The 25,210-nt window shown below is 40.1% G+C and overlaps 1 protein-coding gene across 1 annotated transcript; it reads left to right on the top strand.

Annotated features, from left to right (window-relative positions):
• The first annotated feature begins 14,242 nt into the window (after positions 1 to 14,242).
• On the top strand, positions 14,243 to 25,210 carry LOC130092448 (gastrula zinc finger protein XlCGF57.1-like). Its single transcript, XM_056260304.1, has 2 exons — positions 14,243 to 14,387; positions 23,637 to 25,210. Exons 1-2 carry the CDS (start codon positions 14,303 to 14,305, stop codon positions 24,881 to 24,883), a joined length of 1,332 nt encoding a protein of 443 aa, XP_056116279.1. The 5' UTR covers positions 14,243 to 14,302; the 3' UTR covers positions 24,884 to 25,210.

Consider the following 25,210-nt stretch of genomic DNA (forward strand, 5'->3'; position numbering starts at 1 on the left):
TAGTATGTCTCCTTGTGGATGTACATACAAAACTACCCTTTGTCTTGAAGACAACCATTTGCGAACTAAACCCTCACGTGGTACACACCACGAATGCAACATATGTTGACCATAAGGATACCCACACACACACACACATAAGGACTTTCCTCCATATCAAAATCCATAAAACTCATCCCAGAACAATTCTTGACTGACCCATAATCAAAATTATATAATATAACATAATTATATATTGTGTTTACAACCCCTGTATGTGTCTATTCTGCTTAGATCACATCTAAGTCATGTAATTGTTACACTATGAGATGCTGGAATGAAAGTGTTCGTGTTTCCTATCATTATGCTCATATATTATTAATTCAGAAGGTGGCTTGATTGAAATCTGTGTAAAAATGTTTGTTCTTATAATGGAAATTATGTCTAAACTGAATCCTCTGTTCGAGCTGATGAGTAAGCAGACCACAGATAACACATGATTCACGATGAGAGAAGGGGGGGGGGGGATAGAAAAGACCCCCTTCTCAAATAACCATATAGTATCTTATTGTCCGAATTCCAAATTCCTCCAGGAGGCGGGACAAACATTTTGAGTTTAAAATCTTAGACCCCAACACAGAATCCCTCTCTTGTGTTCTCGTTCTCTTGCTCTTGTGCTCTCTCTGGTTCTCTAGGGCTCTTGCCCTCTGCTATCTGGTGCTCTTGCTCCCTCCCTCGGAAAAGGTCTCGGCAGAACAAGCCGGGTGGAGCCGACGATGGTTATAGTAACCATGTAGACGCAGAGACAATGACCCAAATCAAGATCAGGGTTAAAACAGATTTATTCAAGCCATCTAACTCGTCTCACCTTCCTTTCTTTTCCTTTGTTTTCTTTTCCGTAAAAGTCTCGGTTCTAAGTTAAGTTTTGCTGCAAAGTTTCGTTTTAACGTTTCAACTGCAAAACCAGCTTCCAACTTCAAAGACTTTCATTCATCCGCGCCAACACACCACGTGACTGGCTGTCCAAGATCTATCCAGGCACACGAGAAGATCAGCCAAACGAACGGACCGGGAAACCCCCTTTACGTTGAAAAAGGAATCCCCAAAAGCAACGCAAGGACAAGCAAGTACCTCCAGACTTTTAGCTGAACTGGTGTATTTTAATATCAAATTGAATTACCCGCCTAAGAAACGATAGAAGGGTTAAATTAATGATTGATGGTTCGTCAGGTCATGTCTTATAAGTGCAAATAGAAACTTGGGATCTCACCATATAACTCCTAAAACTCATTCTTCCTCACTCTCTGTCTTTCTTTCTAAGATATTATATTTCCTAGAATTAATAATTGTTTATGCTTTCCGTTCATTGGATGAACTGATAAAATGATCATACTATTGATTCTGCTACAGTAAATTCTGAAGATAATTAAATTATTAATTATTGCTCATAATCCGTTATGAATAATAATTAATTATATTTATACGTGCGTATAAACGCTACACTGGGGCGGGCCACCGTGTGACGGGGACCCGACCGCCCGAACTTTGAGAGCTAGAAAAGTTATTATTTTCGAGTGTGTTTGGGTTTGCTATTGAGACAGCTTTTGTTATCAGTGGCTCGTGCTTTGTAACGGGCCTGGTGACTGATTTTTTTACATTTCCAGCTGCCCGTACTGTAAGGGGGGCTGTTAGGAAAACACTCAGTTCTCGCTCTGTTTGAGCTGCTGTAAAAACTGTGTTTTTCTGCAGTGGTGCGCGCCTTACAGCGGGCCCATTGGCTGCAGTTATGGGGGGGTTGATAGAAGAGTGCTCTCTTTGTGCTTTATTTGGGTCGCTGTTAAAACAGCGTTTGTTTGCAGGGGTTCGTGCTTTGTAACAGGCCCACTTACTGCAGTTAGAACATCTCCAGTCACCTGAACTGAAGAGGGGACTGGGAGAAGCGCACAAGCTCTCTTCGAGGGAGGTCCGGCCGCAGCGGTACTTGAACCCTCTTTTCCCCCCTGTCATTCGACTAGGAGGGCTTCCGAGGCTCAGGGTCCAACACAAGCTTGGGTCGGGGGTAGGGCTGGGAATCGCTGGGTACTTCACGATACGATACGATATGCGATACATTGTTGTACACGTGTTGTAGCCCTTCTCCTCAGCGCCGTCGATAGTGTTGAGCATTGCGGAGGTTGATTTCTTTAGGCGAGCCGAGTAAGGGGCGCGCCATGACTTAGTCAGCTCGTCGTGCACCTTGCGGAAGCAGGGTGCTGGTCTCTGGCAAGGGGTCTGCTGACACCCTGGCAGAAACCATCTGTCGAGGCGGCTTCTGGCTCCTGAGGCGGGGAACACTCAATGTCGAGGCCTTTGACAGGTTTAGTGAGGATGCGAATAAGTTCAGCGTCCACGCTCGCTCTAGCACCATCTCCCCTGGCTTGGGATTGAGGGGCGGGGTCAGCTTTCGAGCCATGCCCGTCTTCTCCCTCATATACAGCTAGGGACAGGCTGTCATCGCCCCCTTCTCAGATGCGCCGAACGAGACGAGCCCTGCCGCTTGAGAGGAGCGGCGTAGATCTGTCTGTGAAAAGAGCACTGGTGAGGGGGTCTCGCGAGGAGAGAGCGAGGCACGTGGTCAGGCATCCTTTGGCCCTGTCGCTTCTTCCGTCGTGGCTCGAGGAGGGTTGGAAGCAAGGGAGCGCGAGGGAAGGGTTCGCCATCCAAAAGGAGAGCTAGCCGCGAGTGCAGGATGGAGATGGGCAGACTCTCGCAGTGCGGGCAGCCGTCCTTGTTGAGTGCAGTCTTTGCGTGGGCGAGTCCCAGGCATGGGGCGCACTCGCTGTGTCCGTCAGCTTCATCCAGAGGGGCTCTGCAAGAAGGTGAAGGTGTTCGCTGAAGGAGATTAAATCTGATTCTATGGTGAAATGGTCTGCTTATATAGGCATAAGCCACACCCATTCTGGCGGGCTCTGACGAACCCTGGGCTCAAAGCGACCTGATTGGTTCGCGCGTCTCAGCCGCTTCGCCATAGGTTCGTGCAGTTGCCGCAGCACAGCCAATGAGCGAGCCAGACAATCTGCTCTGTGCTCACTGTGCAGCCGCACTGCATTTTAAAATAATGGCTTCAGTATTCTCGAGAAAAGGAGTTTTCCCACTGTGTATAGCTACGCAATACGAAGTGAACGTTCTTGAAAGGGAAACTCACCCTTAAAGTTGCCGATGTAACTCAAAATATATCATTTAAAGCTCTTCTCCTTTTTACTGTTGGGTGTGACGACTGACTACCTCACAATACAAGTAACGTCATTTACAGTAACCGTGGGAAGCTCTAGTAAACAGCGAGTGTAATTTGCCATCTTCTCCACCTCATTCTTCACACAGTTGTCGCCAATTGCAAAACAGCTTGTGGTGCAGCACCCGGATGTAACTAATCTGGCTGAGACATATCATATCTGGCATATAGAGTCTATTGGAATATGCCACATAATTCTGATGAGTTACTGGGTCTTTAATTATTTTATGTTTTTAAGAAAAATTACAAAAAAAAATTGCATCTGCTAATTGGGAATATTTAATTACATTATTGTCCTACTGAATAATTGAAACAGATTAATTTTAATATGAAAATACAATACTTGCATCACCAATAGAAATAACATAATATATTGAATCTAGGAGTGGTCCCAAAAGGTAATTTAACAGAACTATTGCAATTATCATCCACATATGAAGCCAGATTGACAATCATCTATGATTTCATTAAAAAATGACTAACTTTAGTCGATTTCCAAAGATATTGACTAAAGTTATAGGCCTCCAATTCTCTATAAATCTTCAACCGGCTTAGGAATCAGTGTAATCAATCCCTGTAACATAGTTGGCAACAATATTTAATTGTCCAGAATTCTAAGATATCTTAGTGAAATTCTTTGTAAAATTCACAGGTTAAGAAACGATGGTTTGAAACAGAAAATCTTCCTCTTTGTCACCCTCCAGCACATTAGGTGGCGCTATGCTCCTTTTTAGTCGGTTTGCAACTCGCCAGTAAATCCACAGAAGAAAAAGAACACGTCATAATGTTGCGCCGCACTTTCGTGTGTGAGGGGATTCGACTGAAGAAAGGTTTGTGTTTTTAAGCATTTTAAGCGTTTAAATGGATAAAAACCGTTCATTCAATGTTATAGTTTTTGCAAGCGCTGTAGAATGAATGGATTATTATTCAACGTGACATTGTAATGCTGTATCTGACATTTATTAGTCTTATTTTTGTGAGTAAAGTAATACAAAAGTAATAGAAGATGCGTCTAATTTTCTTGGTTAATAACTGTGGAGACGTCCCCAATGCATTATAATTTAATTTACATTGAATGTGCATAATTGTTTTCATCTTTGAAATGGCTTTTTCTCTCTTCAAATATTTTAGCTTTTTATTTCGCACATCCGGGTCACAAACTGCTCGTTCACTTTAAAATACCTAAAAGCAAAACAGTGCTTTAACTATTGACCATCGTTGAGGAAAACAGAAGAAAATCAGCAAATACGAATTAAATAGAGACACTGGCAATTATTTGTATTAATTATAGATGGTACTATTATAAATTGAAGCTATGGCCCTTTAGTTACTGAGTTTTGCCCCATTATCTAAACCCATCAACCACCGTTTACAAAAAAAAAAAAACTATAAAACTAAGAAAAATGGTGTCTTTATTTTGGCTCATATTTCATGATTTAAAGGGAAAGTTCACTTCAAAATGAAAATTCTGTCATATACTCGCCCTCAAGATGTTTCAAACCTGTATGAATTTCTTTCTTCTGCTGAACACAAAGGAAGATATTTTGAAGAATGTCAGTAACCAAACAGTTAACTGGACCTATTGCCTTCCATAGTAGGAAAAAAAAATACTATGGAAGTCAATGGGTCCAGTTAACTGTTTGGTTACTGACATTCTTCAAAATATCTTCCTTTCAGGTTTAAAACAAGGGTGAGTATATGATGACAGAATTTTCATTTTGAAGTGAACTATCCCTTTAAACTGGAGCACACAAGCCTACTGTATGTGTATGTGCAATATAGAGTCTGATCACCTTTTTGTTAAAGAAACCAAGAAATGAATGTTTGTATTCATACAAACATCACATTAAAGAGCATTAGAATTAGACAACGTTATACATCCCATAAAATATTAATTTTGAGTAAAGACTGTACAAAATATGCATTAATAAAAAAAATTCATGCACTTATTTCACTTTATGATACAAACAAGTATTAGAACAAATTAAAGTTAAAATAGTTTGATCATCTTAAATGTGTCCCATCCTCTGGCTTTGACTGGATATGATTATATTTTAGACAAGATTGGAGATGAATAATAAATATGCCACAACAATAGCGCAGATCTTCATTTATCTCAGGACTGTAAAAAAAAAACACCAGCAACGCTGGAACATTATCGCATACATAATGTTGCTCATTAAAGTGGGTAACAATGAAATTTGAGGTAATATTGAACTGTTTGAAATATTGATACTACTTTGTCAAGTTTAACAAACTTAGTTTAATTTTCTTGTCAAAATTGCCGATCTTCCATTGACAATAATGAAGGCATAAATTTGATTACTAGGGATGTCCCGATCAGGTTTTTTGCCCTCGAGTCCAAGTAATTTGATTTTGACTATCTACCGATACCGAGTCCCGATCCGATACTTATAATAAGTAAAAAAAAGAATAAAGAAGAGAGAAAAAACAGATCCAGGATGTTCCTTATTTTTTATTTAATTCACCTTAGTTTAACATTCAACAACTCTGTTAACAAACAGAGCACTTCTGTGAGGTAGCTTGAACAATCAAGTAATAAATAACATCAAATCTTCACTTTTGGACTTTAGTGCTAGTGTTGCGGAGCGGGCGTGTTACGGATACGTGGTGTAAATTTTTTAGCAATCAAAAAGCATGTCTAATTAATTGAAATAGTGTATTATGAATCATTAAACGTATACAACATTTAAAAAAAAAATATGAAAAAAAATTTCACACTAATTCTGTGTTGTGTTTTTTCTGGTAATAAAATGAAGACATAAAACACAAATTTTATCATTTATCATCAATTTTAATCATATGAAATTAAATAAACTTTTTGTCAAATAACGTGCTGCACAATGAGCTTTACTGTTAAAATTAAAACATGGATTATTCCTTAAATTCAGTTTTGATGATAATTTATTTGGATTAGTGTTAGTATTATTACATTGGGACATCTAAATTTTAGCCTACTGTACAACGGTAAAATATTTCTGTCAAGTTAAACCGAACTTTTATTTTGACGGGTTGCCGTGAAGACCTTTTGAGTTTGTGTGTTTATGTCTTAATGATAGTTTTTCTCAAATGAAGCGGTTAAATGACCACGAAGTGACTTTCGGAGTGGATCTAGAGCCTGGAGAGGAAGTTTATGCATTTGTGTCTTCATATAGGCCTAGGTAAAAAAAACAGCTCAAGCGTCACACGTGCTTCAGTGTGTGTGTGTGTGGGGTAAATGAAACTGCGCGTCGGCTGCATCATTCATTCACACAGAACAAGCAGGATTCGTATTTAAATTGTCTTTGTGGTTTAATATCCACACACACTTGTCTACATCGCGATTTGATTTCAAGTGTATACTGAACTGCTTTCTATTTATTCCTCAAAAGATTAACAAATTCCATGAAATTCCGCGTTATACAGTAAATTTCTTTTTTATGACTGGATTTCGTCAGCAATTTGGGGGGGGGGGGGGGGTCGTTTTGGGAAAAAACAAAACAATGGTAGGGGAAACACTGGATGTGATACAGCAAAAAGAAGGAAATGCCAGAGAAATTTCCTATTTATTAAACGAAAAACTATTTTAAAATAAGTTTGAGTTTTCCTACATCTTGAAACTTTCAGGTTTATAAATGGGGGTAATCTTTGAAGGATGAACAAATAATGTTTTGGTAATCACATTAAAAATAACATTTAAATATATATTTATATAATATTTGAGTTTTGAAGTGCAACGTTAAATCCATGTTCATTCACGGCACAATGTTTCTCCTGGTTCCCATGTAGGGATGGGAATTGATAAGAATTTAACGATTCCGATTCCATTATCGATATTGCTTATCGATTCGATTCCTTATCGATTCTCTTATCAATTCTCATTGGGTGAGGGAATAAGTACAAATTTGTTTGTTTGTATTAACATATTGAAGTTATAACTTATTTGTTTGTTATTTATTATTAACTCGCTGACACAGCACAGCATATTAGGGGTGTGAACCTACACTGGTCTCACGGTTCGATTACGATTGTCATGTCATCGATTCAGTTCAATTAGATATCTCGATGCATTACATGCACTGCATCCTCAATTTTACTACAAAAGTGATGTGTGCGTGCGCGTATTCGTGAAGTCGCAGTGACAGAAACAGTGACATTCCAGTTTAAGTTTCATGCGACTAAAGTCTGTTCATGATGTGTGGCCAAATATTGGAGGTCCCCCCTTTGACGAAATGGAAATTTTACAGGTGTTGCAGTAAGTGACCATATTGTTATGAGGCGCCGTCATACTCTCATTGAGTATGTGCGGGAGTTTGAGTGTGTGTGTGCTCACGTCTCATATAAGTATGTGCGTGGAGAATTTGTGTGTGCGCACGCGCGTCTCGTATGAGTCTGCGTGGAGAGTTTGTGTGCGCGCGTCTCATACATAGACAGTATAAGAAATGGACAGAGCCATCTCATTGGAACTCAGTTGAGACAGTTGAAGCCCATTTTTAGCGATTTCTGAGCACTTCCGTTCCTGACGCGCAGTCTCAAACCGACTCAAACTAAGCTTGATGACGTGAGCAACCTGTCTGACAGACGTTAATCTTCTAGTAGCTGTGCGTGAAAATTGCCAACGTTAATCTTGCAGAGACGGGGAACTTGAGCAAAGAGTTCTTTGGCGTGAGTGAGCAGGAGTAAGTATTCCGTTGCTTTTATGGACTCATTATCTATGGGCTTCTCCCTTGACGGGACGTCCCCCCGATTGCCTGCGAGCTTCTCCTCCTGTCTGTACGGTCATTTCTGTACAGCGCGACAGAGTCGAGTGGTTATGACGCAATCGTTATACTATTTTTACTAAAACTGTTTCTACGGGGCCATAATGTAACATAGAAGGTAATGGAGCACTTTATACATTGTCGTGTTTCTTTAGAAATAAATAATGGACAAATGGAGTCTTTAAACGCCTCAGATGTAAAGTTATTCGCTGTCAAAGTGACGCCAAAATGAATGGGAGTCAATGGAAATGCTAACGCAAGTGAAGTTCTGCTACAACATGGCGGCACCCAGCCGGCTTCAACTTCCGGTCGATGGATTACCCCCTTGGTCTCATATGAGTATGAGCCTGAAGAGTTTCGCGCATCTCGTGTGTGCGTCTCAGATGAGTATGAGCCTGGAGAGTTTCGCGCATCTCGTGTGTAGAGTTTGCGTGTATGCGTGAGCGACTTTAGGTGTGTCGTTGTGCATTTCATATGTATTTGTTTGAGCATTCAGCAGTATACATGTATGTTTGAGTACTTAGTAAACGTTTATGCAAGTGTTTCATATATGTGTGCGTGAATGAAGTTTGATTTAAGCCCTAGACGGCACCTCACATATTGTCGTCTTTTCGCGTGAAATATAACCAAAAGATCGCTCGAGCGCTTCTGCCTCGATGCCATGTTTGTTGCGTTCTGAATCAAAATAATGCAGCGTGTGTGTGACGTCATGACACATTTGCAACGTGCGGAATCGTTAAGCAGGCATACTAACAGTTCCAAGGAATTGGTTCACTGGGAACCGGTTCTGAAGAAGAACCGGTTCTCGATTCCCATCCCTATTCCCATGTCAGCGCTGTTTGATCTAATAGAGATCTACGGTTAATAACGGAGAAATTTGAATGCTTCTCACTAGATCTCGCAGCGATGTTATTACTTCAGTGGCGAATTCAAATGTTTTCTTCACTGGATCTCTTAGAGCAGTGTCGCTTGATCTCGCGCTGCACAGATGTTGCTCCGTTGTAACCGATAAATGCTCCGTTAAGCACAATATAATGAGTAGCGCAGTTTCGTTCCGCTTTCATTACGTTTGCCATTTGATGTTGCGCAACGTTGTGGTGATCGCGCCAGCGCGGATTTTGTCTGCAGGAAAAATGGTCCTAGGAATCGGTTTGTATGCGTACTGAACCGGAAGCCTCGTACCGAAACGGTTCAATAATTACGAATACATGTACCGTTACACCCCTAATTTGCATATATCCGAGTCCTGATCGGGAGGTAACGTCCGATTCCGATCGAGTCTGAAACCACGTGATCGGGCCCGATTTCCGATCACGTCGGGACATCCCTATTGATTACGTTTCTATTCGGAGCCTGATGTGATGTCATGCAGACTGTGATAAAGGCCTATTTCAAGTTGACAAGTTGTAATGGGAGAAATGGAGCCATTCAAAATTCCCCCCAGCAGATTTTTCCAATTAATCTTTTTTAAAATGTGGTCAATTCGATATCAATTCTCAAAGACCACAAATCAATATTTTTGTGTGTATTTATTTCCGCAAACATTAACCATAATATCTGATAGACGTTAATCTCATTTACCATATATACCCGAATATAAGACGACCCTGAATATAAGACGACCCCCCCATTTTCCAGACTTATTTTTGGGGAAAAATAGATTTTTGTGGAAAAAATCTGGTTTCAACAGAAAATAATTTTAAGAGCAAAATTCCAAGGCGTTGTTCCAAATGTCTCGCACCACCTGTGCCTCGTGTAGAGGCCCGCTCGTTGGCGGAGACCGGCACATATGCGCTTCCTGATTGGCCATGACTGCGGCTGCCCTGAGTGCGACGGGATGGATTTAAATGCGGGGTCGTCTGGCCGTTTTCGACGACGATCCGGCTCCCGTTCTCTCTCTCCCTCTGCTCGAGCCGCGCAAGAAAAAGCGCCGTTCACAGAGGATGCCAGAGCGGACGGAGACAAGCGAGCAGAGACCCCCCCCCCCTCCACCACACACACACACACACACACATATCGCGTCTTGTGCGCGCTCAAGTTCATTATTTCAAATGTAGGCGCGCGGTATGCGCGCTCATAATGGAATCGTTTTTTCCAAGCGCGTCCTTGCCGCATCGAGATCCTCGGCGCTCTCGTCAGTCGACGGCGTGGGAGAAAAAGGCTATCAATCGATTCCTCCACTCGAATATAAGATGACCCTGAATACAAGACGACCCCCCATTTTTCAGCCTATTTTTAGGACAAAAACCTCGTCTTATATTCGGGTATATACGGTACTAGTCTTCTACACTAGATGTCAACCTCTTACCTTGTGCGCCAGCGGGGACCCTGTCACTCATTCAGTGAACGTGGGATGCAGGTGCTCCTGTCAGCAAGTGGTGCTCACTGCAGAGTCAAATGAGGACCAGTTCCTCCTCCTCGCTCTGAAGGGGGTGGATGGATAGAGTTGTGGACAGGGTTATGGTGTGGTTAGATATTCCAGCTCCACCCATTAGGCCCAAAAGTACAAAATTAAAATTAACATAGTGTAACAAATAAGAGCTGCTTCAGACAAATGACACTCAAACCCAGTGTTACTCACATGTGGAGCAAATCAAATCCTCCGCGTCCGTTTTCAGGCCTTCCCGCTTCACTCTCTCTAGCACTGGAAAGTGTTTCTAATATCAACGCAGGTCCTAAAACTCTTGCACAGTCATAACCCTTCACTTTCCAGTGATTTTCTTCTGAGCTTTTCTCTTTTATATTGTCTCCTCTCTATTTCTGCAGTCTTTCTTCAAATCTCCCTCTTGCTTGTTCTCTCTCTGTAGAGAAAGAACATGTGAATCATTATATTGGATTCATGCATTAGTGTTAAAGTGACAGCAGCATACTATTCCTCCTGCTGTTTTTAATCTTAATCAAACTACAAAAGACAGAAATCTCTCCTTTCTCTTCAATGAATAACATTTTCGTAACTTCAATGAAAATTATTTGCAGTGTTATTTTACATTTGATTACTTATTCAATTTCTGAACCTGAGAACTAGGATACTGTTAAACTACCTGAAAAACCTTAAATGCACTGATTATTTCATTTGTATCTTTGTTCTATTGTAGGCTATTTATTTATTTGTGTTATTGCTTAGTTAAATTATTTATTTTTTATTAATGACTTTATTTATATATTCTAATCAAATTTAGGCTATATTAGTAGTTTTAGCTGTGGTGTCGAAATTGGAATCGAGAATTGTTCAATTTCACCGGTATCTAAAATTTTGGGTGTCATAACCTTCTTACAATACAAGGATATATGGGTCAAAAACAATAACTATTTTATTCATTTATTGCTTTTTTTTGTGGTGGGGCCAGAAAAAAGTAATAATTGAATTCATTGAGTCAAATCGAGAATCGAATCGAATTGAAATCTTGTGAATCTAATTGAATTGGGACAGCTTTATCGATACCCAGACCTAAATTTGTATAATTATGTATAATTTGTGTTCTGGTGTTAGTGTTTATTATTTTTTTTTTGGCTAATCAGGTCATTTAATGGTGCGTTCACACCGGACACGAATAGCGCGTCAGGCGCGAGTGATTTCAATGTTAAGTCAATGCAAATACGCGTTACGCGCGTAAAAAATTCCTGCGGCGCGAATGAGGCGTAGAGTGCGGCGCGGTAGACGCGAATACGCCTCATTCGCGAATTGAAGCGTCTGGCGCGGAAGCGCGTTACGCGCGAATGATTTAGTTAGTGCTATTTGTGCATTCACGCGTTTGACGCGAATTCGCGTCTGCCGCCCGAGTTGAGAAATTTGAACTTCTGCGTCAATTCGCGCCGCGTTAACCAATCAGGAGCCTGCTTGCTGCTGTCACGTAGTGAAGTGAAAGTTTGTTATTTTAATAAATTATTTTGTAATTTACTAAAATGTCTGGTGTGGTTCTAATGCACAACAAAGCAAATCTTTCACAAAAAAACTCGATTTTAATATATGAGAGATAGTACTCATTTTGTATTGAATGCTATTTATTCCATATCTATTTTAGATTATATGAAACATTATTATTTTAATGTAAAAACAACAAACACTTAGTGTATAATAAATAAAAAAAATCACAGGACAGGTTTCACTTTTGGAGGCTGGCTCCATTTATTATCAAATAAATGTGCGGGCGAGGGTGAACCTCGCGCCGGGCTGTAGAGCGCGGGCTCGTCAGGCAGCGACCACTCGAGGCCGAGGCTTTACATGGCCTACGCTGTCCTCGTCAGCGTCCTCACCGTTAGGTCCATCAAACCTAGCTCCTGGAACAAATGGTGAAACTCCTGAAACCCTCCGGAGGGTCTGGTGGATCCGAGTACAGCGACGATGTACCCTACGCAGCTGTTTCTGCTCTCCAGAGCAAATACGAGCGGTGACTCTCTTGATTCGTGCTAATGCTCGATAAACATCTAAAAAAGATGGCCGCCTCCGGATTTCGCTTCTGACGCGCGTAAATTTCGCTTTAAACTTTTTTTTTTTTTTACTTGCGTCAGTTTCACTCTTGATGCGCGAATTAACACAAAGTGGTCAAGCGTCAAACTAGACGCGAATTTGACACGCTATTCGCGTCCGGTGTGAACGCACAGTAAGGCAGGGTAGGCAAATTTCAGAGATGCTAGCAATAGCAGGCTATCTTTGAAAGCATTTGATTCCACCTCCCCTCCACGCCTCCTTCAAAACACATGAACACACACAGCAGAGTCTACAAAGCATCTCAAGAGACGGACTTAATCCTCAGACACAAATATAGAAAAAACTTTTAAAAAAATTCCACCTTTTGCATGTTGTTGTAGGATCTAATGCAGAAATAAATGGGCTTTTCCATTTTTGACATTTTATTAAATTAAGGAAAGGTAATATTGAAACGTTGTAAACCAACATTGGGTAGAAGAATTTCAGTAGCTGCATTTACATCCACACTTATAATCGGCTTGATGGCTCAATCGAACTAAAAAACCTTCATGTAAACGCCTTAATCGATCCGATTGGAATTTCGATCGGTTTGAAAGGGGTGGTTTATTCCTTTTGTAATCTGATCGACAGAACATGTAAACACTTGATTGGATTGAAACCCGAATCTGAAAGGACTGCGCATGTGCAATGACGTTGAAATAGCGTAATGACGTACGACTCGCGGAACGAGATGTTCTTCCTGTTGAATAAAGTGTCTTATAAATGAGTTTCCCGATATTCTAAAATTCTCATTTCACTCAGCGTCTGTGAAGTGGAGCAGGACAATGTCCCTCTAGTCCTTGTTTCAGATTATCATACATGGACGACTGGTTCTGGGCACCGGGTTTTACTGCTTGATATAAGCAGCACGGCACAATGGTTCACGCTCATCGTCTCCAAATCATGACCAGAGACGGATAAACATTAAGTCTGCTGTTTAAAACAAATAAAGAACCAATAGAGGAGAATAGTTATGTATGAACAGCATGACAAAAAATAAATTCCGATTGAAATCTTGTGACATATAAACGCGCACATCAACTGCAGCAATGCTAAACTTCATAAAATTACAAGACACGAACTATCAATGATATGAATCAATCTCACTTACACCGTTGACAGTTTCTTTTCCATGCATCATTTTATTGCATCCATGTATGTGGTTAGTCATATCATATCAAACAGTGAAATCGCTCCAGAACTCTGATCTCCGCACTCGAGACGGTGACGTGAGCTCCACTGATAGTGGGAAGTTTGGATCATTTTCCCTCCTATTGGTTGTCGCTTGTGAAATTCACTTCTCATTTCCATGAAGTTGAAATTTCTGAACTTTTGTCGCTTGACACGCCCACATTCTGTCTCCAATGGTCACTGTCGCTCGTGTCGCCTGAAGTCGCCAGCGCTCCATTGAAATTAATGGGATCTTGTCGCTGCGTGTCGCTTGCGGTATGAACGCGGCTTAATGTCTCAAAGCACATAACATTACAATAATTTAGACCAAATTCAGTGATTGGACGTTTTTGGTCCTGAGACTTCAACAGATGATGTATATGTTTTAAAATTTACACCACTTCTATTATTGATTGCTATTAGGATGTGAAGAGAGTTTCAACCAGAATAACAAAAAATTGCCTACCCTAACTTTAACTCTCACTCTGACACTCCCTTACCAGTGCATTGAACTAGAGCTGATTGAGACTCACCCAGAGATTTAGTTTGGATTTATTTTTCTTTGTTAATTATTTTTTTATCTTAAACAGGGACAGAGTGTTCAAACACACAGAAAAACTCCTGGTGAAGCAACTGAGATCCACGTGACACAAGATGGCGTTTATTAAAGAGGAGAGTGAAGAAATGAAGATTGAAGAAGTATTCAGTTTGAAACAAGAAGATACTGAGGAACAAATAGGTTGGTTTCATACTCAAAACTGAACTCAGTCATTTAAAATGTCGATGTCTACAGAAATGAATGATATTTTTCAAAGAATGTCCTATTTAAAGCAGTTTTATTTGACGTGTAGTGGGACCTCTTGGGCAGTGGGGTGAGAATCTCTTGGCACCTCAGAATTTGATTACGATTCAGAAGGGTGAAATGATTATTGATACATCTTGTTTTCTATACAGGATTCTTCTTTTCTGACTGACATTAGGTGAATCTTTAGTAACCTCACGATTCGATTCATTGAGTCATGATCTGATTCCTAAACTATTCGTGATCTACATATTTTTTATTATTTATAAGGTTACAACAAATTTATTTGTACTTTTTTTTAAATGACAATAATTTGTACATACTTTTAGTGACAATTGTTTTACTTGTCTAATTATAAATAGTTTTTAAAATAATTTAATTAAAAGTTTTAATCATATTGTGTAAGAATTTTCAGTATACAGTATAGTAGTGATGTACACTCACCGGCCACTTTATTAGGTACCCCATGCTAGTAACGGGTTGGACCCCCTTTTGCCTTCAGAACTGCCTCAATTCTTCGTGGCATAGATTCAACAAGGTGCTGGAAGCATTCCTCAGGGAGTTTGGTCCATATTGACATGATGGCATCACACAGTTGCCGCAGATTTGTCGGCTGCACATCCATGATGCGAATCTCCCGTTCCACCACATCCCAAAGATGCTCTATTGGGTTGAGATCTGGTGACTGTGGAGGCCATTTTAGTACAGTGAACTCATTGTCATGTTCAAGAAACCAATTGAGAGCTTTGTGACATGGTGGAAGTAGCCATCAGAGGATGGGTACATGGTGGCCATAAAGGGATGGACATGGTCAGAAACAATGCTCAGGTAGGCCGTGGCATTTAAACGATGCCCAATTGGCACTAAGGGGCCTAAAGTGTGCCAGGAAAACATCCCCCACACTATTACACCACCACCACCAGCCTGCACAGTGGTAACAAGGCATGATGGTTCCATGTTCTCATTCTGTTTACGCCAAATTCTGACTCTAACATCTGAATGTCTCAACAGAAATCGAGACTCATCAGACCAGGCAACATTTTTCCAGTCTTCAACTGTTCAATTTTGGTGAGCTCTTGCAAATTGTAGCCTCTTTTTCCTATTTGTAGTGGAGATGAGTGGTACCCGGTGGAGTCTTCTGCTGTTGTAGCCCATCCGCCTCAAGGTTGTGCGTGTTGTGGCTTCACAAATGCTTTGCTGCATACCTCGGTTGTAACGAGTGGTTATTTCAGTCACTGTTGCCCTTCTATCAGCTCGAACCAGTCTGGCCATTCTCCTCTGACCTCTGGCATCAACAAGGCATTTCCGCCCACAGAACTGCCGCTCACTGGATGTTTTTTCTTTTTCGGACCATTCTCTGTAAACCCTAGAGATGGTTGTGCGTGAAAATCCCAGTAGATTAGCAGTTTCTGAAATATTCAGACCAGCCCTTCTGGCACCAACAATCATGCCACGTTCAAAGTCACTCAAATCAACTTTCTTCCCCATACTGATGCTCGGTTTGAACTGCAGGAGATTGTCTTGACCATGTCTACATGCCTAAATGCACTGAGTTGCCGCCATGTGATTGGCTGCTTAGAAATTAAGTGTTAACGAGCAGTTGGACAGGTGTACCTAATAAAGTGGCCGGTGAGTGTATGTCTCGAGACCTTTTACGTGGTCTCGGTCTTGTCACGGCCTTAACGGTCTTTGGTCTTGTCTTGGTCTCGGACCTCTCGGTCTGGTCTAGGTCTCGCTGTCTCAGACCAACATAGTGGTCGGGGGATTTAGCAATACAATACTACAATATCCACGACGATATCCGGAACGGACTGAAGTGCGCGTCCGAGTGAAGACAGTGCGGTGTGCGCGAGCCACACGAGAAAACGCTGTATCCGCGCCACTGATCGCAGCGGCAACGAGCACTTTGATCACTTGATTTAAAAAACACATATCATGTACAGTTTTTGATGTATTAATATTTAGTAAAACACATATCAGTGACATGATGGGTTTTAACTTCATTCAGGAGATTTTGGGTAACTGCACAACCGAGCGCACCGCCAACGGTGTGTTTGTGTGTGTGTGTGTAATCATAGCGACAAAACGACCAACTTTCGGATCCTGCACTTAAGCCTATAATTTCGTTTTTAAAAATATAATTATGTATTTAAAAGTTGCAGAATGGATTCATTTGGAAACTTCGAAATCGGCAGAGATAGGCAGGCAATGCAAAACAAAATCTTACAAGTTATTGCTTAGCTTCAACACTAGTCTGTTTTTTTTCCCTCTGGTCTCGACTTAAATACTTAAATGAAGAAAAAAGATAAAATAATAAATGCCATGGATGAATATTTACTGCACAATTCAATAGTTTTGTTGAGGGGGGAGGTTATGGAATCATCATTTTATTTTTATTTAGAAAATTCTCTTTTTTAATTTTCTACATTGGCACAAAGAAAAAATTCCAACAAAATTAACTTTGCAGATACAGTGTGCAGTAATATTATTATATATGTAAACAATTTTTATTTTAACACAAGTAATGATATAGGAAAGAAAAAAAGGTTAAGGTTCAATTATTGATGTCTTATTAAAATAATTAATAAAGGGTTTCCATACTGCATAAAAATGATCAGTATTATTTTTTTAAGGAAAATCTAATCTTTTCGAGTTGAAGGTGGTGCATAACATCTCTAATCAGGGCAGAGCAGTGAGGTGGATTTTTTGTTTTTGTTTCCAGTTGAGCAAAATCAAACTACGTGCAACTCCAAGCACAATACACTGTTTTTTAGACAGCTCCATATTGTCACAACTGACACCAAATATAATCATTTTTTTTTACACAGAGGCAGGTAAGTCGATTCATAAATGTATTCTGTGCCAATTGTGATAGTTCAAAAATGGCACTTTTACCTCTGGTTTCAAAGACAAGGCTTAAGCCTAGTCCCAGACTAAAATGTATGTTTGAGCTGTTGTAACTGAAAGCAACTTGCATTGACATATCTTGAAATGTGTCGGTGTCATTGTTTTGTCTCAAGATCCACACCAGTAATGTTTTTAGGCAAGTTTGTAATAGCTAATTGGATGTCCTAATTAAACAGAGGTCTAATCCTGGCTTAAAGTCCCCGTGAACCGGAAGTTGCAAACGACTTTTCTCCAGTGTTGTGACGTATTTTCGAGAGAAACGGAATACTAAATGAGGCAAAATAGTGGGCGTGGCTTTTTTTCCAACTAGCACCTGATTGGATCTAGAAAAGTAGGTGTTTCATTCAGAAATGGAGGGAGATCTTAACGCAAGTTTACAATCGGTTGTTGAGGATTACTCGCCGCCTGAAACACCGCCAGCAGTCCCCTTCTTGCAGCAGGAGGAGGACCTTGCTCCTGAGACCTTACATGTTTGAGCCGTTACATGCGGAGGGTTCTAATGGTCACCTGGACGTGGCGGCTCAGGAGCAAGTTCACACTCGCGAGCATCTCTATGTGTCCCAATGGTAACACTAATTGGAATTATAAAACTATTTTTATTTGCTATTACTGCTGCAACCTTAACCGTTATGATAGTAACCTGCGTGTAAGGGGGCTTTTACACTGGGCTCGTTTGCTGCGGTCCGAGCCCGAGCGCGTTTGTTCCCGGCACCCCCCGCAGCGTTGGTCTGGTTTCACACACAACTTGATTCTATCGAACCCTGGTGCGTTTGCGTGCATATGACGTCATCGCAAACGTGCACGGCGCATGATAGAAAACAGAACGTGGGTCAATATTGTGTTTTTTTTTATTAATTCGCTGCTATTATGCGCAGTTGAGTGAACACTACAGGTTTACTGTGCGTGTGTCACATAAGGTGGACTTCTGCTGCTTACAAACGGACTCTTTTGAGGAGGCGGTGGATTTCCAAATTTGTTGCCCTGATTCCACGCGCAATGCACGAATACACTGCAGGCTCACTCTCGCTCGTATCCAAGGTAAATCATCAACACTATCATCCCTTACAAGCGTTTTATTTAACTAAATACATCACAATAAGCTATAAACGCATGCGCAGGTTACTTTACTTCCTGAACAAGTGCGCACCCGAGTCCGTGTTGCTTTCACATTCACGCGAACCGCGGCACGGTTCGGGAGCAACCGAACTCAGACCACCTCTTCCAGGTAGTCTCGGGTTCGGTACCCCAGTGCGCACCCGGGTCTCATGACAGCGTTCACATTAGCGATTTTTCATGCGAACCGTGCCCCGTTCCGAACTAAACTGCCAGTGTGAAAGCCCCCTAACTCACTAACCCGTGAGTGCCACAACCAAAAATGCACCTCCTCGCCATCTCTCCTTTCACACGCTGTCAATGCTTGCAAACACACAGGCAGCCTGTCTGTCAGTTGGAGGGGCGTAGTTACGGATGTTAAGCAGACACCTAAACCGTCAAACCTACGTCATCAGGGAAGGTCCTCCAATGCAGAGGGGAGGGGAATTTTCAGATTTTGATTAAAGATTACGAAGCCAAAAAAATGTTTTGTGTGGATTGACTTGCATGGATGAATTGTTCACCACAAAATGATCAATTTAGGCAAACAAAGTATGGTAAATTTTGAATTCGTGGGGACTTAAACGCTTCAGGTGTGAAAGCACCCATAGATTAGTTTCGGTTCGTTTAGGCATGTGAATGCGCTCGGATTAGCCCCGATTGCAAATGAACTCTGGGGCAGTTCGCTTGAGGTGTGAAGGCAATCCGACCTAACGGACCAACAAACCAAATAGTATTAAAATTCATAATGGGAAATGTGCTATATAAAAAGCTGTAGTGTTTGATTTTGTGAGTGAACACATTAGTTATCATAGTTGAAAACCAAAAGTGTCTCTCTTCATCTTTAAATGTTTTGTAATTGCGCTTCTCTGTGTGAGAATGCTGTCCTGATTAAGCCTTGCTTCCTGCTCTAATTGCATTATAACATTCGTAAAGTGTTTGCGTGTGTCTTGACACTGATGACCTCTAGACAGCGCTGGGAGATCCAGAGAGAGCGCGTTTGAGTATTAATATGAATGTATTATATAATTAACAGTGGGAATGACGGCTACATGCGTGTAGTATTTGCATGAGTCTCGACAGTTACAAATATAGCCGCAATAAAATCAGGGAGTGAACTTGTCAATCATCTTGATGGATGACGCAGAGGAAACACTGACCAATAATAGTTTAGTTGTTCTCGCATGTCACATGCATAAACACATTTTGATACGCTTTGAAAGGTTGCCTTGTGAAAGCAAAACGAACCAAGAAGAAAATGCATCATTTTAACAAATCATGTCCCTATTTTGGAAGGAAAAAAACCCCTACTTGATCTGTAGGTGTGAAAACGCCCCAAGTCATGTCTATGAAACCAGGCCTTAATGTATTTTATTTTTGTTTACACAAACCATGAGAAAATTCGTAAGTCAACACTATTGCTGATTTTTTTTTTTTTATACTTAAAACTTCAGTGAACCTGCTTTAGCATATTATTAGCAGATGCTGATTTTTAGAAGGCTGCTCTTTGATGGTGATCAGGAATGTGGAGTGTGTAACATTAGCCTTTTTCTTGACTTTCATCAAACAGCTAATAATGTGCTGCTAATCTAATTTACCGGTGTGTCCAACGTTGTAAAGAGCGATACATAAAACACATTACCATTCTGATACATCAACTTTTTAGACCAGTATTTCCATTTGGCATTGTGCAGCGTTTACTACATTAAAGTTGAGCGAGTGGATCAGGTATTCTGAGCAGGTGTGAGAACATATATATTAGTATGTACTAATTTTCATAGTAATGGGTCTGCGTATATCAAATGAAGCAAGGGTGTTAAGTACGGACCGATACCAGCGTAATTCACGTATCGAATTTTCCCGATCCAACCTGCGGAGATATCCGATATCCATGAGCCATGTCTGCGCTTTAACGTTGTCTGCTGAAATGACTCCAAAAGTGATTCCCGCCGGCTAGTCTGCTAGCTGGCTGCAAACTGTGGAATGGATTTCCTGAACGGAGGCGCAGCTCAATGAGAGACAGAGTTATGAGACACGCTTCTGCTCAGAAAATCCATTCCGCAGTTTGAAGTCAGCTAGCAGGAAAGCATTGAGCAGCATTATGTCCGCTGTGTGGAAATACTTCACACTGAAAACACCGCAGAGCAAGACAGCAAACTGCAATGTTTGCAAAGCCGTAATTCAGAGAGGTGAAAGCTCCCTCGCGTCGGTCAACACAAAGCAATCAAACATTTAAAAAAGCACCACGTTAAGAGGGCAAGGATTTTTTAGCCAGGGGGCAGAAAGACAACGGGAGCCGTTTTATTGATCGAGAGAGTGTGTGTGTGTGGGTGTGTTAAGGCCCTTGCACACTGAGTCCGAAATTCCCATCCGAAATTTGCGCACGTTAAAAAATAAATACGACCTCACGTTATGTCAATCGCACACTGCCACTGAAACTTTCGTCCGTCATCAAAAAAAAAATCGGAGCGGGTTCGATTTTCTGCGTTTTTCGCATCCGTAGCAAGCATTTTGAATGGTGTTTTGACAATTCAGAGCCACCGAATCACGAATACAAAAAAACGCATATGAAAATTTCGGACTTGTGCAAGGGCCTTAAGATGTTTACAGTTATTGCACTTTTCTTATATTTCCAACATGACATCATGACTTTGCGTAAACATACACGCCACTTTCAATTCAAGTGGCGTGTTATCTATACGCATTTTGAAATATCCGCGTGTATGTCCACGCCGATATCTTTTGCGTGTGTGTCTACGCCATCAAATGTCCGAGTGATTCCGCGTGTATGTCTACGCCGTTAAATGTCCGAGCGAAACGAAGCAAAATCTATATCTACATCTGTGGAGCGATATTTCTTTTCCTAGGATGGTAGGAGAAGACTCATAAATGGTATTAACCCCAGTGACGGGTAGGTTTAGGGACGGGGTTGGGGTAGGTCATATATTTATATATGCATAATACAGTAATATAACGTTAAGTCAAAGGCGTTGATAAACACGCTGAAAAGCGATTATGCGTGTTGATAGCACGCCAAAAATGGAAATACGAATTGGCGTGTCATACATACGCCATTTCATGAGATCAGTCTGATATTTCTAATATTTGACATTCTAAAACCTTGATTTGTTGATGCTACAAGAGCCAGTGTACTTGATTTGTGCTGTTCAGATGCACACTGTTTTATTAATAGTGTGTGTGTGTAAGATGTTTACACTTGCACTTTTCTTATATTTCAAGACTCAAGTATTTGACATTTTGGGAATGTAATAAATATTGACATGACAATCAATTTGAAACCCTTACAGTTGCACATTTGTTTTCAGAATGGGATTTTTCCTGTTAACAGGATTTCCTGCTTTTCTGACATCCTTTTCTGACCATATACTTACCTACAGTTGCCTTTTGGGACATACATGCATACATACGTACATATCATACTTGCCTGTTGAGAGGAGTTTATTTCAGCATCATATAAAATCAACAATAATGATAATAACATTAAAGCAAACACAGCTCTGGTATCGGAATAGAATCGGTATCGGATCGGAAGTGAAAAAATGTGGATCGGTGCATCCCTAGTGTTAAGCCCTTAACTTAACTGTCCCTTAACTGTCACCCCCCCTTTTTTCCCGCATCAACATGAAAATCACTATCCAAACTTAAATGGTTATAATTCAAGAATGCTTTGGAATATAGACTTATGGTTGGTCTTGTTTTAAAGAAGACATTTGACATATTATAGCAGAAGTAAGGGTTAAGGTAAATTATACATTATGAAAGTGAAACAGAAAAAAGAGTTATAGAAGTTTGTTAATGAAAATGTACAATATAACAATATAATTATATTTTATATAAAATATATATTTTTCAAAACATGTCTACTCTAAAACAAAGAATATCAAAGCCAAAAATCTCAAGTTGAGATCTCAAAAATGAGTCTTCAGTAAGATGTTATTTGGGCGCAGTACCAAACTTTTTCACAAGATGACATCCAAGCTGCATTACTGACCATATAAGGGCGCCTCCATTTCCATATATGGTTTGAGTGATCTGAGCCAAATATTTCCATAATTTTCATGCAATTTATGAAGTAGACGTCCTATTCAGAAGTAGTATGGGCAATTCGGCAGTATTTGATTTGAATTTAACCTCTAATAAACGTGTAAAAAAAACACTTAAGTGCGTTATAACTCGCTACCACATAAAAAATCGAGAATCCATACATTTTTTTTCTTTATATTTTAAACATTTTCAGACCTTTTTTTTTCTCATAAAATTGAATTGGTATTATCTTTTGAACTCTTGGCATGAAAAAAGGTTCTACCAATCTTTCATGATTTTTCATGTTCATCGCCATTTCAAAATAAAGGCCTAAACACGCCTAATGAGTATGAAATATTCTAGTTGCAAATTGATAAATTACTACTGCTCTGTAATTTGTTAAAAAAAAGTCATGAAAACTTGAGATTATAAGCTTTCAAATGATATATAGTTTGTCAATATTACTTAAGCTTTTACTAAGATATTATTGTTTTGAATATATATATATATATATATATATATATATATATATATATATATATATAAGGGGTTAATGAAGTTCCAGATATAGGTTTCGGAGGAGTCTAATCATTTAGTCTTGTCAATCATCATTTAAGAACATAAGCTGAACTTCGCAGCTTTTTCTAATAAGGATGCATCGAAATGAAAATTCTGGGCTGAAACCCGAAAATAACAGTAACAAGTAATCTATAATTAATTACAGTTCGGAAGTAACTTGCACAACACTGCTTACAAATCATTCACTCACTGACTTTTTACATATAAATATACATATTTTCAAAATACAAAATAGTTCTAATTACTTTGTTTTATGATCTGTACTGACAATAAATACTTTGTGTATAAATAGGATGAGGTAATCTTACAAACTGTTACTATGCATTTATTTAGGATTTCTTGTTAGTACTGGGCTTACAGTGTACATGGGTAGGGTACTTTGTACTGTGTGTGTGATGACCGTGTTTTTCCTCCCTCACCGAAGACCGTTTTGACCAACGAAAACCCTGGATGAGATTGGGTATATAGCCTAAATGTTGTTGGTTTTGATCCTAAATATTTTGATGTCTTTTGTTTTGAGCCATTAAATTGGTGTCAACTTGTATTTGTCTTTTTTCATCTTAGACCTGATGGCGCTGAAAGAGGAGAGTTCCAAGGAATTGGAAGAGAAAGATCATGATTTCATGACTGGAAAAAAATCTACACAGATTGAAAAAAACTCACGGAAAAGAGCTAAAAAGACTGGAATTAAAAAGAATTTCACCTGCCAACAGTGCGGAAAGAGTTTTGATCAACGTGCAAACCTTAGAGTCCACATGAGAATTCACACTGGAGAGAAACCTTTCACCTGCAAACATTGTAAAAAGAGTTTCAATGAAAAAGGAAACCTTAATGTTCACATGAGAATTCACACTGGAGAGAAGCCTTACACCTGCCAACAATGTGGAAGGAGTTTCACTCAAAAAGGAAACTTTACAAACCACTTGAGAATTCACACTGGAGAGAACCTTTTCAACTGCCAACAGTGTGGAAAGAGTTTCAGTGAAAAGGGAAACCTTAAAGTTCACATGAGAATCCACACTAGAGAGATCTCATTCACCTGCCAACAGTGTGGAAGGAGTTTCACTCAAAAAGGAAACCTTAAAAAGCACATGAGAATTCACACCGGAGAGAAGCCTTACGCCTGCAAACTCTGTGGGAAGAGCTTCACACGGGAACTAGGCCTTAGGTACCACATGCAAATTCACACTGGAGAAAAGCCGTTCAAATGCTGTTGGTGTGGAAAGAGTTTTGCACGTAAAGTGACCCTTGTGGACCATATGAGAGTTCACACTGGAGAAAAGCCATTCACATGTGTTCAGTGTGGGAAAAGTTTTGTAGGAAGACAAAACCTTAATAAGCACATGAGGATTCACTCAAGAGAGAACTGTTTTAAATATCAGTGCGGAAGTAGTTTCAAGGACATGAATTGCCTTAAGAATCATGCAACAACTCACTCTGGAGAAAAGCCTTTCGTATGCGATCACTGTGGAAAGAGTTTTACAAATAAAGGAAAGCTTAAAACTCACATGAGACTTCACAATGGAAAGAGGCCTTTCACATGTCTTCAGCGTGAGAAAAGTTTCACAAATCTAAGAGACATGAAACGTCATTTGCAAATTCCCTCTGGAGGAAAGAAATTGGATTGTGATCAGTGTAATAAAAAATGTCTCTTGCCATTACACTTACAGATACACCTGAAAAGTCACACAGATTTGAGACAATATTCGTGTTCTTTGTGTGGAAAGAGTTTCAAATGGTTTAGCAATTTAAAATGGCACCAGAAAATTCGTATCTGTGTGAAATTAAGGCTACGTTCAAGCCGTAGATGAATGTGGGCCAAATCAGTTTTTTTTTCTCAATGTTTATTTGTCATGAGACTGTTCACATTACCTTTACACACTCACTGGCCACTTTATTAGGTTCACCTGTTACTATTTGTGAACACAAATATTTAAACAATCACATGGCAGCAACTCAATGCATTTAAGCATGTATACATAGTCAAGATGAAGTTCAAACTGAGTAACAGAATGAGGAAGAAAGCTGATTTAAGTGACTTTAGATGTGGTATGGTTGTTGGCCTAGACTGGCTGGTCTGAGTATTTAAGAAACTGCTGATCTACTTTCATGTACAACTATCTCTAGGATTTACAGAG

Source organism: Rhinichthys klamathensis, unplaced genomic scaffold (assembly GCF_029890125.1).
Source record: "Rhinichthys klamathensis goyatoka isolate OS25496 unplaced genomic scaffold, OSU_Roscu_1.1 h1tg000176l_1, whole genome shotgun sequence".
NCBI classification, from domain to species: Eukaryota; Metazoa; Chordata; class Actinopteri; order Cypriniformes; family Leuciscidae; genus Rhinichthys; species Rhinichthys klamathensis.

What these genes read in the sequence shown, in the direction of transcription:
- LOC130092448 (XM_056260304.1), top strand. Translation starts at nt 14,303, where the DNA reads ATGGCGTTTATTAAAGAGGAGAGTGAAGAAATGAAGATTGAAGAAGTA. An exon ending in AGATACTGAGGAACAAATAG is followed by an intron (nt 14,388 to 23,636) that starts GTTGGTTTCATA and finishes TTTTCATCTTAG; the next exon opens with ACCTGATGGCGCTGAAAGAG.